Below are 14,608 nucleotides of genomic sequence, written 5' to 3'. Positions count from 1 at the left end.
ACGCGCACGCTTACGTAGAGGATCACAGAGACGTAGAGATGATTGAGGTGCACACTATCTATCTGGGGGATTTGGCTCGGCCCTGTCAAAATTACAACAGTTGATTCAAAGTTGCTGGATGGAACAAGAGTTTTTTTATTATTTTTATTTCAGTGGTTTTCACTCAGGGGGCCAGGGCCTCTAGGGGGTCCATGGTAAATTTCCAAAGGGGTTTTAAAAATGATTTAATTTTAATTATATTTAAAATGTGTGATTTTTAGACCCACATACATATGTGGACTTTATGACTATGAAAATGGATTGTAAAACTATTCATTATCATGTTTAACAATGATCCAATGAGTGAAATAATCATAAACCACTTAAACTAATATATTGAAATCAGTTTCATACAACTGTCATACAACAGTTGTGTCATACTTTTTTCCCACAACCAACAACTTAGCCCAAATAAAATTTCTTCAGACCATCTTTTTGATGGTTCAGTAGTATTAAAACTACTAGATCCACAATCATTTAATAAATCAAGGGGGGAAACACTGAGGGTAACAGAAAAGTACAAAGTTTAATAAATTATGACAGATATAGAGATAGCAAACTATTATACACTCTTAAACTATGTCTGGAGAAATAAAACATTATACAAAAACAAAAGCATACCAGCTTCTGTATGTTTCTAACATGGGTCTCAGGCACAAAACAGTGACTGATTCATATAGTGGCAGCAGTTAGCCATTGTAGGGCAAAATTAAATAAATAATAATAATTGACAATTGCACCATCTTGTGGCTACCATAAACGTACAACCTGTTGTACCAGTGAACTGTTTTTCTAGAAATGAATCAAATCAAATCAATAAATTCCCATTAGTGCTAAATACACATGCTGTTTGACAGAACACAATTTTTTTTTTTATAATTTTGAAAACACAAAGAACAATCTCATCACAAATATAAATTTGTGGAACACGTATTGCTTTGCAGCTGAAGACCTAATGGGGCTGAGCGGCTCAAGGCAAAGCTGTTAAAAGCTGTCTTTCTTTTCTCTTGAGAGATTCCAACTTACTGATAATTAACTGGGAGGACTTAGCAACACCTGGGTTAATGATAAAGTGAGGAGCAATCTATGATCAAGTAATGTTAACGTGAGTAAGGTTGAAAAATACTGCTTATATAATAACTCCAATAAATAGAGCATTGTAGATCATTAGGTAAATCTACACTGTAAAAGTACGGAAATATCTAGTAAGGAGAAGTTTTTTTTTTTTTTTTTTTTAAATGTCCTGCATAACTGAGAACTGACACACTGTGTAATCCAAGTGTTTCTTGAAGAGCTCATATGAGGGTAGTATTGGCAGAATGAGATGATTGGCATCACAGTAGCTCTGAGGAAAGGCACACGAGGGGTCCGATGAGCTGAAGAACGAAATAGAGGGGGTGGGATGGAACCCAATGGATGGAACCAAAACTGTAGCAGTGGCAAATGTTAGGATGTCCTTGAGTGATGCTGCACACCGACCCTCTGAAACACAAGGCAAAGGTTAAGATCATGCAAATAACAGCTTGTTTTCCAACACATCTTAATGTCATATTTGATTATTAGAAATATGCACAAGAATCTAAATACTTCCAACACACAATATGAATTCTGCATTGAACGTACCGTCACACTCATGCAGATACTTTTTCCAAAAGTTTAATGTTGTGTGTTCTTTTTCTTGTTGCTCTTTTTCTTCTGAAAACTGGACTGTAAAGAGCTCCACGACTGATTCAGCTGTGAGCTTTTCCACAGGCCCACAGAAGACTGAATGGAAAGCCTCTGTACACATCTGAACCTGCTCAAACAGTCCTAGTGTCCTCAAACCTTCACGAAACCTGAGAAAGGCAATATGAACTTGAGCAAGTGAGAAAAAAAACATTAAACTTATCTGCTGTATACACTACTATTCAAAAGTTTTCTTAGTAAGATTTTTTTTTTCTTTAATTCAGATGCTTTAAATTGATCATAAGTGACAGTAAAGGCTTTTACATTGTTACAAAAAAATTATATTTCAGATAAACTGTTCTTTTGAACTTTTCTATTCAACAAAGAATACTGAAAAAAAAAATGCATCACGTTTCAGCAAAAAAGACTAAAGACTGAGACTGAAGACTGCTATAATGCTTTGCCAGCATAGGGATAGATAAGTTAAAGTACCAACCTCTGCAGAGGCAGCTGTAGTCTGATGATCAGGTAGAAATTTAGTACATCCTCCACCAACATCTCCTTCTCTGAGAGTTTGCTGATCTTTCGCCAGCAACCTGCTGCTTCCAAATACTGTGACGCTGACTGCATTGCGCGTCTCAGCTCCTTCACAGAGTTTGCCTCTGCAATCTAAAAGTGCACTTAGAGTTTAACAGGTTTACGATAATCAAGTGTCTCAGTGCAACAGCAGTTTTAAAGTACAGCGTACGGAAAAACAAAACTCACCTGTCTGATTTTGTGTGCTAAAGCATTGTCTCCAAGGTCTTTTAATGTAGGTCTGTAGTTTGTGGGGTAGTTAAACAGACTATGGTACAGTGCTGGAGAGAAGAAGCCCAAAGGGGGACCTCCGTGAACCAAAGAGAGGGCCAACAGACTGCCGACTTCAAAGTAGAGATCATCCCTGAGAGCTGTTCACACCAACAACAACAACTGTTAATTTTGAAGGGCACCTAAGTTGTCAGCAGTGAGAGGTACTGTACAAGTCAGGAATAGCACATTTTTTTAAGAAAAGTAAAAAAAAAAAACAAAAAAAAAAAAAAAAGAGTCTTACCTTTTGAGTTCAGAGCCAGGTTTTTAGTTCCATCAGGCCCCTCAAAGATTTCTGACATCAACAGTTTCGAAACAAGCCGTCTGAGGAAGCGACGCTGATTTCTAATGCTGTTGTTGTTTAGTTTGTCTTTGGAGAATTTCACAGAAAGTGTGCAGCAGGGATTAAAGTCACTTTGCCGCAGAACCCGCAGAGCTGCTCCCAACACCCCATCATCATCATCATCATCATCATCATCCACAAGCACCTCTGTGGACTGCTGCTGTGATATCTGACAGGCCAGATCCATTAAGACCTCTGCAGAAGTGGCTGGCACACACTGCCTAGAATACAACGATAGAACTACTACTACAGCAAAATAAATAAATAACACTGAATTATTATATGATAAAATGTCATAATAATAATAATAACAAAGTAGCTCATAAAACAACGGTTATCAAATAATTCAATTTAATAAATTAAATTAGATTTATAATAATTATCATGATTAAAAAGTAATAATAGATTTCATCATAGAGCACTTCCAAAAGTTTAAGGAAGCATTACAATCAGAACACAGCTTCTATGGTATAATGATCCATTGAAATAATCAAGAACATTTCCTATTCATATCAGATGCAATTGATTAGGAAAATACCTTTTACTGATGAGTGAAGAGTGAAGGTCAGAGATATTTCTAAACAGCCGCTTCCTTTCTTGCCTTATAGTCAGTGGTGATTCAACATAGTTTGGCAATGACACTGGGGGAGAAAAACAATCCATGCCTGTAACTTTGGAATAATTCTACACAAGCACTTTTAAACAGAAGTTCAGATAGCTCACTTTTTCCCTCAACAGCAGCTTTACATTCAGCACAGATCCAGTCGCTTTCGTAAAGCTTAAGGTTGGAACATTTTCTATGAGTTCCCCTAGATCCACACAACATGCAACGAACAATTTCAAAATACCTGTAAAGCAAAGGCATTTCTCATTTTAAGAATAGTTAGAATCCTTTTCAGAAACAAACCGATTGAAATTTCATGATTTCAGAATGGCTAAATAAAATGCTCGGATTACCCTGACTGTGAGCTGTATTTGCGACCTTTTTGACTGCGACACTTCACAGCATCACAGTGCTGGTACACTTGCAATAAATCTCCATATGCATTTTCCTCCAATTCCCATGCTGCATCCCTGAAAAATATACAATATGTTAAAGGAATAGGTCACCCATAAAAGAAAATTTGCTGAAAATTTACTAAACCTGAGGTCATCCGAGGAGTAGGCGGGTTTGTTTTTTGAACAGATTTGAAATTTAGTATCACAGCACTACATTTTGGATGGCCTAAGGGTGAGTACATTTTCAGCAAAATCTATTTTTTAGGTCAACTATTCCTTAGTGATATGCAAAAAAATATATATTCAAAGGAAAATTAAAAAATGCATAAATATAAAAATTTTAAATAATTTTAGCAGTCTATGAAGGATACAAATCAAACACTAACCAATCAGAATATTTTACATTTAATCACTACAAATCAATATCATAAGGAAAACATTGGATTTACCGCTCTGGTATATATATTCCCATTCTGAGCATTTCCTGCTGAAACTGGTCCTTGTTATTACAGAGTGTGCATTTGAAGAAAAACATGGCAGCGCTGTGTGCATAATGCTGAAACATAAGAGAGTAAACCCAGGCTCAAATTTCGAATCCCATATTTTTGTATTTTGTACCGTATTTTCCACACTATAAGGCGCACTTAAAAGCCTTTAATTTTATCAAAAAACGACAGTGCGCCTTATAATGTTGACATTCCCTTTAGCACAGCTCCATCTAGTAGATGCATAACGCAAACCCAGTCAAGCGTTTGACTGCAGTATCTTCTATTCTATGCGCTTTATAATCCGGTGTGCTCTACATATGAAAACTGTTCTAAAATAGCCCATTCATTGAAGGAAATTATAGTGCGGAAAATACGGTACTTTTTTTTTTCATTCATATCATTCATCTGAATTTGTGGTACAATTACCTGTACACAGTTTCTGTGAAACCAGCTGCCATGACACGCAGGACACTTGAGGACATTGTAGGAGAGGACGGGTTCAATGGGCTCCAGACAGACGGAGCAAGAGAGGGGCAGACTGGGGCTAGAGACGCAAGACTGACTAGGTGCGTGCTTTTTACAGAAAGACCTGCAAATGATTGCCACCATCAATAACAAGATAAAATTAAATTAACAGAAACAAACAATAATAATAATAACACATTCAAAAGTTTGGGATCATCATGATTTAAAAAAATTATAATACAATTATACTTTTATTAAGCAAGGATGCATTAAATTGATCAAAAGTGACAGTAAAAGAAATTGATAACGTTGAGATTTCTATTTCAAATAAAAGCTGTTCTTTTCAACTTTCTATTGATCAAAGAATCTAGCATGGTTTCCACAATATTTAGCAGTACAACGGTTTTCAACATAATAATATGAAATGTTACTTCAGCACCAAATAAAATAAAAAACCTACCCCAATCTTTTACATTTTATATTTCCATCTCGTCTTCCAAAGACAACCATCACATTTTGCATATCAGAAGAGACACTTACGGAAACAAGTCTGTGAACTGGAAAATAAACTCCTGCTCTATCCCACAGGGCATGTGGACCATTTGCCGACATCTTTTGATGGAGCACCCCACCGAAGCACCAAACTTTCTGCAGTACATGCACCTCTGCAAGTCAAAAAGAAATAGCTGTAGTCTCAGAAACATTTCTACAGCGTTAAACAGAACATGCCAAGGGTCTAATGTGTACTGTACTTACCAGCCTCAAAGATCTGCGGATCTCCTTTTTTATGTCATCCACAAGAAAACCATGAACGTCTTCATCTTCCTCCCCTCTCTGACATATTCCACTGGACATCAGCTGTAAAATTAGTGTGAAGATTAACTGACTTGTACCTTTATGCTTGAGTTATTATTTTGGTGAGACTTTTACGATGTACAAAATAATTTAGAATAAAGCTGTTAACTAGATTTACACATTTCTCTTGCCTTGCAACCTATTTGTGCTGTAGAACAGCTGGACATGATGTATGATCCATACATAGCATCATAAGAGATCTTATATTTAAGGGTAGAGCTTTACAACATTAGAAAGTAGAAAGGGACTCCAAAATGAAATTCATTTCACAAATATAGATAATCGAAGTCTGGCTCACCAAACAGAAATAGTGGACTGTCAGTTTGTGCTGTTGGAGGGTGATCTTCTCTCCATACTTATCTGGAATGTTGTCACATCTCTTACAAAGACTACAGACTAAAGGACAGACATAGATATGCGATTCATTTGACAATATTGTGTTAAACATGGTGCATATCTGATTATTGGTATTATCGCGACGGAGAAATTCGTTGCTACATAAACCTGTAGGAAAAGCAACTTACTTAGGTCTTTGTCGTCGTGAATCTGTTTTATTTCGGTAGTCTCCTCTTTCATCGCTTTTATTATTGTGTATTACACAACGAGCATGAAATAAAAGCTAAATTTTACAATTGTGATTAAAAGAGCTCTAGCGGTCTGTTACAGGGCTTGGCAAGTTCAGTAACGTTAACCGCCATTGGACTCACTTTATTACGAGCTTTTTCTTGTCTTCTCTTTTTCGTAAGACAGAAGCACATAGTCCTTAGGTAACCGGGTTTTTTAAATAAAATTATAATAAACTGATATAACTTATAATTTTATTATGAGAGAAAGAGTATAAATCGCATGAAAATTCAAAATTCCCTCTGCCAGGGAAAATCCGCCTCTGCTTGCTTTTTGTTGGTTGAATTCAAAACAAAACAGACATTTTCCTGTGGGAGTGGCTTTGGGGTCACGAAACACGCAATTTCCGTTTATTTTACAAAAGAAAGGTATACGCATTTTCACAAAATATAACGTTTGAAGTTTGATTTTGTGGAAATTAGCTGTATGAGGTAGAAGTCCCACACTGACAGTAAGTGATACTTTTACATTATGTCGTTATATTTGATATTTCATACTAATTGTTTAGAGCTACATCAAGGTACCAACACGTTTTTATAATATTTATAAAAATAAATAAATACAGAAAAATCATGATGTATTATGTAACACATGATCTGTAAACATGAAATACAACATTAGTGCTGCCTTAAATTTTGCAGGTGCACTGACAGTATGTATTTAATTATTTTTATTATTAATATAATTTGTCTATAAAATCATATCATTTTACTTAATTTCACATTTTAATAAACTGTATATTTTCATATATTCAAAATTGTATCATTTAAAGAATTAATTTTACTTATTTCTGCTATCATTTCCAAATGAATTTATTCTTCCACTGCAGAACTGACCAGTGTTTGTAAAAGCAAAGGCAGCATATTTTATGATTAATATGCTGCTTCAGCTGCAGTTTTTCACTGCCTTTGCAAAGTAAAGTTGACTTTATAGACCACTGTGCATAAAATGGCTTTTGGTTTAATTAGTGTAAAGCATTACATAGCACTTAGTGTACATTGATGTCTGTGCATTGATTAAATACTACTAAATAATCAAAGGTTTGAAATAATATAACCCAATATGCAAGTCTGAGAAGAAAAAAAAGTATTTGAAAAGGCTACTGGTTTTATCTACTCAGATTCCTACATTTTATGATACATAGAAAGCTTCTGACAGTTTTTCCCATGTGATTTTATATTTTCTATATGCTGTATCTGTAACTTGTTACCTTTGAAAACAGCTTTGGAGATACACTAACTGTTAAAGGATCACCACCTAATGTGCACTGCCTTCCTCTTCTGCCTTAAACAACAATCTAACCTTCACAGGAGAAATTCTTACTTCAAACTCTAATACATTTGAGAGCTGAGAAAAGAACTGATGGTTTCACACAGTGCCTGCTTTCATTGAAAGCGTTAAACCTAAGAGAATGTGCCTAGTTGATTCTTCATTAGGATCACTAACCAGTAGGTGGTAGCAGATCAAAACAGTTCAGAGTTTTGAGAACTGCTTACCTTCCCAAATCTGATACAGATCTTCACTTTATGATATTTGTAGGCTAATTTGACTAGAACAAAGCATAGGTTTTGAAACCATGTTTTTAGTAAAGTGACCAAAAGTTGAATATTAATTGCAGACATTTCCTTAAAGCTTTCCCACTTTTAGTTGTGTGTGCCAATATGCTTACAATGTTTATTAATTTGTAACAATGAGCAGTTACTAATGAATTGTAATCACTTTTGCATTCATTTATGCATTAATTGTGTGTATATATATATATATATATATATATATATATATATATATATATATATATATATATATATATATATATATATATATATATATATATATACTTTTTCAGACTTGCTATAAAGCACTGTGAAATATGAGTGATTATTATTGAAGAATGAAACAGTTGTACACTGTCAGGATGTTGTCTTGTGTATTATAATGGAAAAGATTATGGTCACTGTAATGAGAACTGATTCTGGTGAAGAGATACTCCTCTACCACTCCAGCAAGTGCACACAACATCTGCATTCAGTCACTAGATGCACCTGTAAACTAACATGTGCTGCCCTGGTTGGCAGTCACAAATTATTCATAGACTTACTAGAGTGGATTAAAACAAATAAGTGCTGTGCTGCAACCTGATTCAGGAGACCCAGATCAAGGTCTTGACTTGCCTATTGTTTGACAACACTTGAGAGGGGGTCCTTGAATGCTCTTTTGACTTGAGATATAAGATTACAGGCCATGTTTTTCCTCCCTTCACTAAATTCCAGAGGGAGTCCAAACAACTCCCTCAATTTTCGATGCAGCACTTCCTCCCAGTGTCCAATGCTTCTCAGAGTTTGCATTATGTGAGCTAATTTAGCCAATTATGCACAGGTGTGATGCTAATTCTCCTCTCACATACTGAGCTCCCAACAGTAAAAATAGTATAATTATACAGCTGTTCCCATGTTTTCTTTCCCAGCCACTGCAACAGCCTCTATCTCACAAAAAACAGCGTTTCACTAAAGGCCATCTTGAAGAATCTGCCACGACTTTCTCTCCTTTCAACTCAACTGTTCATTGTTGTATTTTGTGAAGCAGGTGTGAGACTGTATCACACTCAGTGTGAAATGTAACATTGGATATTATAGCACAGGCACAAACTAACTTGGAGTCTACATAGCCTAAATTGCTCCATTTGTCAATTGAGAAAAACACGTTTTCTTGTTTTTCACTGGCAGTTTTGCCAATTATGTCTGGAATGTCACAGACATAGTTTTGCTATTACATACACTCTTAAAAAAATAAAGGTTCATTTATGGTTCTATGAAGAACCATTAACAGCCATGGAACCTGTCCATTGCACAAAAGGTTCTTTGTAGAGGAGGAATACAAAAAAGAGTTCTTTAGATTATCAAAATCTTATTCACTTTAAGAAAAAAATAAAAATACATTAGGAACTGTTCACTAAAAGGTACCCAATATTGTTTTTGCATGGCATCACTGCAAAAACCCCTTTGGAACCTTTTATTTTTAAGAGTGTAGGAACAGGAAAATGTGTAAATAGTAGTTCAATGAGTCTTCTAAATTCATAGTTACAGATGGGAGTGTTAACCAGGGCAAACGAAAGTTAGTCTCAAATGTTTCTTAGGAAGTGTAATGCATTCCTGATCCCACACTTTCACACACCATCTTCCTTTTTTTTTTCTTTCTTTTTTTTTTGATAGTGATAGAGCTTACACCAGGGACAGCAACCTTTTCATTATATTCTGTCACTTTTGAAACATTTAATCGACATGAGCACCAACCCTGATGAACAGCTCTCTTCTCCAGACAAAAAAACGTATTATTATCAGGGTATATAAGAGCTGCAAACCAGTCCTTGAAAATGATGGCTGAGGAACACATTCCCCTGGAAGAAGTCAAATTAAATGATCATGGTCCCTAGTTAGCTGCCCTTTCAACATATTCGAATTTCTGTAGGGAATAGGATTGACTCTGACCCCATTCGAGAGGCCTCCTGGTGCACATGTGTAACAGCTTGTGATATCTCCTCTCGAGTGGCTTGAAGAAATCGCTGTCTACACAGACCAAATAATTCTGTCTCTTTGACCTGTGGTTCATGGAAGTCTAATTATCAGCTTCAGCGCTAGGCTCGCCGGGGTCCCCGAGCTGCCTTAAAGGCCCTGGGCTGTCACCCTTTCCATCTCCCCTCCCAAAATGAAAATTGAGTTGTCTGCAGAGTGATAAAATGTGTCTGCTAATCAGAAATGTGAAAAGATCCAGAACAAGAGTGGCACATGAGGCATGAGAGAATTGCAGATTTCTTTCTTCCCTTCTGTCAGATTGTCTTAAGTTTTACTAACATATATAATCACTTGAAAACATTCTTTTGGAAAAGTGCACCATTTCATATCATAGATGCTCATTAGCATGGAATTACTTAATGATTTTAGATGGTTTGTTTGCTTGAGAGTTAAAACATTTGCAGATTTATGCCATTTATGCATTAATTTTTTTTTTTGCATGTTTAATAAAGTCTTCTCATTTTTTGTGAGATAATATGGCACTCCATAAATGTAAACATTTTCTTAATATTAAGACACAAGAACAGAGGAAAGCAAAAATGTCAATGCGCGTGTATGTGAGAGAGATTGGTTGGGGGTCTCTCATTTTTCATCACCCTCAGGTCACAGGGTTCACTCTTGGGTGGAGCCTTTTCTTTCTGAGGCATGCTGGGGTATCAATAACTTAGTGTTTCACCACACAATCTTTTTTTAAACTGCTCTGAAAACAAACAGAGGCTGGACTGCCATCAACAGGATCACCAGCACCACGATTATCGACACAGGTAACACATTCACATGTTGTAATATTGTTGCATGCAAGAGCTGGATCTTTCTGTGAACATTATTCTGACGCCGGGTCTGAAAATGTTGAGCTGAAAAATGGTTTTATTTAAGAGCGTTTCAATTCAACCTTTGAACCTAGTGCGGATGATTGGGATGTTTACTTCCGTTCCCGTTTTTGCCAACTAACATAATTCAAGATCGATTTTTCCTGTTGCTCTTATGACTCCACAAACAAGAAAAATAACTTTTGAAAATTGCATCTCCTAGTTTCACATTGCATTGGTTTGGCGAAATCTAATTTGAGAGAAAATGGCAACCCAGCTGTTCTTTTGATAGAGAATCACCAAAACATGGGTTGCATGGTCCATCCTCATCTCCACATCAATGAGCTTTTCTCTTGTCTGCAAGGCTATAATTAAAGCTCTGTGCTGTTCTAGGGGTAATTTATCTTCCTTCTCTGGCTCTGTGCTGAAATCAGGTAGCAGGGCATGATTGCAGTGGATGGGGTGTTGCGCTTTGTCCTTCGAGCTTGTGGAGCACATGTGGATAAGCTCCCATTAAATATACAAATTTATTATGCAAACAAAAGGGGTTAATTGTCCACATATTTGTATGCAGTGTGTAAATGAATTATACAGGGAAAATGTGTTTCATAGCAACCGTCTCTGGAAGGAAGGTCGGGTTGTTTTTTGTTGCTGCTATGAAGGTTACAGTGCACTATCAGAGTCATCAGAGAGAGACATCGGGAACAATGACCAGTAAAGATAAGAAAAGAAAAATTCATTCACTATTAATTTCACTATTAATTTCATATGCAACAGAATCACCATATAGAGGTTAAAGCAGCAGACCAAAGAAAGTGAGATCATTCATCTCCTCCATAATTAATTGCTTCATCTAGTCAATTAGGCATGCATGTTAGCACCTGCATATTCCCTGAAGACAAAGGAGAGAATTATTTCCTAAAGGCAATAGCAGATAACTAATTTCAGCTTTAATTTGCTAGAATTTGAGCTTTAATCTTTTGTCAAAATGTTTAAATTAAAAGAACAGATTAATTTTAACAGCATGGAGTATTGGTTCTGTGGATTTTTTTTTATTTATTAAAAAAAAATAAAAAATGGAGGCAACAACAGGGCATTAGGATGCGCAAATGATATATATAATTAATAAAAGTCCCAATCAGATATCCATCACAATGTTTTTATGAAAGGCTCAACAGTAATTGTACTAATATGGGAGAACTGTCACTGCTACAACAAAAGACTGCTGGGTAAATGATCTTCCTGATTTGTCTCAATTCCTCCGCTCCTCCAGTAGTTCAGAAAAACATGATGTTGTAACAGAAACGGTGGACTCCCTCTTTAGCACTTTAGACATGGTTGCTCCTTTACGCTTAAAGAAAACAGTCAGACACTGTGGTATAAAGCAACATTTCTAGCATTTGTGAAACCAGATTTTTCTATCTGAAAGTTTTCCAACTAAGTTACGAATAATGCTCTCAATGTCAAATGTAGAAATGCTAATTCATGCGTTCATGACCTCGAGGTTAGATTATTGTATTGTATCTATTGAGTGGTTGCTCTGCGCGCTTAATAAGCAAACTCCAGCTGGTCCAAAATGCAGCAGCTCTGTCAACACTACATGGATCCCTATTAAACATTGTATACATTTTAAAATCTTGATTATTACTTCTAAAGTCCTGAAAGGGTTAGCTCCTCAGTACTTGAGCCATCTCTTAACGTATTTTGGTCCTTCATGTCTGCTGCGATCTCAAAACTCTGGCCATTTGATAATATCAAAATCAACTGTGGGCAGCAGATTCTTTTTCTATAGTGCCCAAACTCTGGAGCAATCTACCTAGCATTGCTGAGGAGGCAGACACACTCTGTCAGTTAAATCTAAATTAAAGACCCATCTCTTTAACGTGGCATACACATAACACACAATAAACAAACACTTTTTTATAATTCAAATCCATTAACTGAACTGGATGATGACATCACAATAGAAAATGAACTGACTTTAACTGAAAAACGGACTCTTTTCCATTTTCCTCCTGCATCATCAACACACTATTTTAGCCCCCACCCCCTGAGAATATGACCATGTGCATGAATGACAGTTTAGGCCGAGCAAAGATCACCAAACTTTACAACAAAGCAGCAAAGCACAGCAGATATAGGACATAAGTCAATCCATCGTTAAAGGGATTAGGCAATGTTGGTTAATACATATTTGAGTTCCTTTGGATTTCCTGTGCATAAGTGATTGACTATGTAGCGTCTCTCTCCAACAGGGAATCAGGGATTTTGAGGATGTCAAGACCTGGATAAGCCATACCATGAGGGAGTCACATGAAGATTTTTAGCAACAGTGAACCAGTCCCACTCTTCACACTGTCTATTTCTTCTGGGAGAGTCTGGAATATGGAACAGTGCCTACAAAGGTCTTTGGACACACTTAAAACATGATTTTTATTGCATCGGATACAAATTCTTATTACCATCTGGTCCCAGGGAGTATTTTTAAACAGTATTGTATAAACTCAAATTGTAATGTTTTGCGTGAAGTGTTGTAGTTTGGTTCTCCTTTAAAACAAGTGCCATTTAGATTCATATGTTATTTGTCCATACTTGTTTGGGGCCAGTGTACATTTCACAAAGACCAGTGGAAAAAGTGGTCATGTTTAATGATCTTGTAGGAGTCGTCCTAGTGAAAGGCACAGACAGAGCAAGAGAATATGAATGAGAGAGATAAACACATCCACAAACATATCAATGTTAAATCAATGGCAGACTCAACACTTTATTTCAACCATTGTGATTAATCAGAAACAGAAACACTGTTTTTTACACTCTAAACGATGTGTCTCTTACCTGATGGCTCTCTGAAGCTGTTAAGAAACTTTTTTACAGTTGAGGATTTGTCTTAAAGAACAATATGTTGCTTGACCCCTTAAACCCTAATTTAACTTGATACTGATTTAATGGAATAGTGTGTAAGTGTAAGACGTAGAGTATGCAGATAAATATGTCTTTAACCAGCACTGCTGTGGTATTCTTGATTTGTGATAGATAACAGTCAAAATGCATTGACAACCTTGTTTTTAAGGTTAGCATGTTCCAATTAGCCCTTTCTCTGTAATGAAGCATATGCCAAATACACAAGTGTCAGTGTCAATGGATCATTTTCTGCAGATATTATAGACCTACATTGCTTTATATGCACATGGTTCTGTGCATATGACATGCTTTAGCTTAGGCTAAACAAGCTAAATGTGCTCCCACTCTAATTATGAGTAATAAATATATACATAATATAGATTTACTGTTTAAATATCAAATGCAGCTGATGCTGTTTTTATTAACCCTTGACAGAGAAGCAGTATGTGTATTTGTTTGTTGTCTGCTTCGAGAACATTGGTGTGACAGGTTGAAATGCAGTCCAGAAACATGTTGCCTAGAAACTAATAGAGTGAATAACCCAATATGTATGTGTTTGTCCCTGTATAGGTAACCATTGGCAACAGCAAAAATCTTTCATGTTAACCTGCACGTTTATTTATTTATTTATTTTTTAACAAGTATGAGAATTTCAAAGTCACAGGACGACTTTACATTTCATGCATAAAAATATATAATGCACAAATGTTTTGGAACATTCAAAGCATGTTTATTTTATTTTATTTATTTTATTATTATTTATTTTATTTATTTATCGCAAACCTAGCTGTTTCAGCAGGAGCATAATTCTTGTATTTATTAATTTATTTATTTATCATGACACAAATTAATATGTGCTCATAATTTTTCCCCCGCACAGTTACAAACATGGATTGCAAAGACTCAGTCAAACCCACTGCTGGCATGTCTGAGGGGAGCTACGTTTCTGTTCTGTGCTTGCATACTCGTAAATGCTCCATAAATATGGCCCAACATGGTTATCCA

General features: G+C 36.0%; 1 protein-coding gene and 1 long non-coding RNA gene across 3 annotated transcripts; one reads left to right on the top strand and one right to left on the bottom strand.

Annotated features, from left to right (window-relative positions):
• Positions 1-548: 548 nt before the first annotated feature.
• LOC127933355 (G2/M phase-specific E3 ubiquitin-protein ligase) lies at positions 549-6,605 on the bottom strand. Of its 2 annotated transcripts, none has more exons than XM_052530296.1 (14): positions 6,225-6,605; positions 5,999-6,096; positions 5,602-5,703; positions 5,386-5,510; positions 4,807-4,969; positions 4,342-4,448; positions 3,851-3,967; positions 3,617-3,741; positions 3,432-3,534; positions 2,795-3,114; positions 2,470-2,651; positions 2,201-2,373; positions 1,663-1,874; positions 549-1,521 (listed from the first exon to the last, which is right to left on the bottom strand). In XM_052530296.1, exons 1-14 carry the CDS (start codon positions 6,274-6,276, stop codon positions 1,274-1,276), a joined length of 2,127 nt encoding a protein of 708 aa, XP_052386256.1. In that variant the 5' UTR covers positions 6,277-6,605; the 3' UTR covers positions 549-1,273. The 2 variants fall into 2 exon arrangements, with proteins under 2 accessions (XP_052386256.1, XP_052386257.1); XM_052530297.1 differs by having other exon boundaries at positions 3,617-3,702.
• A 24-nt stretch (positions 6,606-6,629) lies between these two features.
• LOC127933357 (uncharacterized) lies at positions 6,630-13,828 on the top strand. Its single transcript, XR_008147490.1, has 2 exons — positions 6,630-6,775; positions 12,958-13,828. It is a non-coding gene; the product is annotated as an uncharacterized LOC127933357 (long non-coding RNA).
• Positions 13,829-14,608: the final 780 nt, after the last annotated feature.

The sequence above is a fragment of the Carassius gibelio genome, chromosome A17 (genome assembly GCF_023724105.1).
Source record: "Carassius gibelio isolate Cgi1373 ecotype wild population from Czech Republic chromosome A17, carGib1.2-hapl.c, whole genome shotgun sequence".
In the NCBI taxonomy this organism is placed as follows: Eukaryota; Metazoa; Chordata; class Actinopteri; order Cypriniformes; family Cyprinidae; genus Carassius; species Carassius gibelio.
The sequence above is the reverse complement of the archived record's forward strand: the minus strand, read 5'-3'. Positions and strand labels throughout refer to the sequence as shown.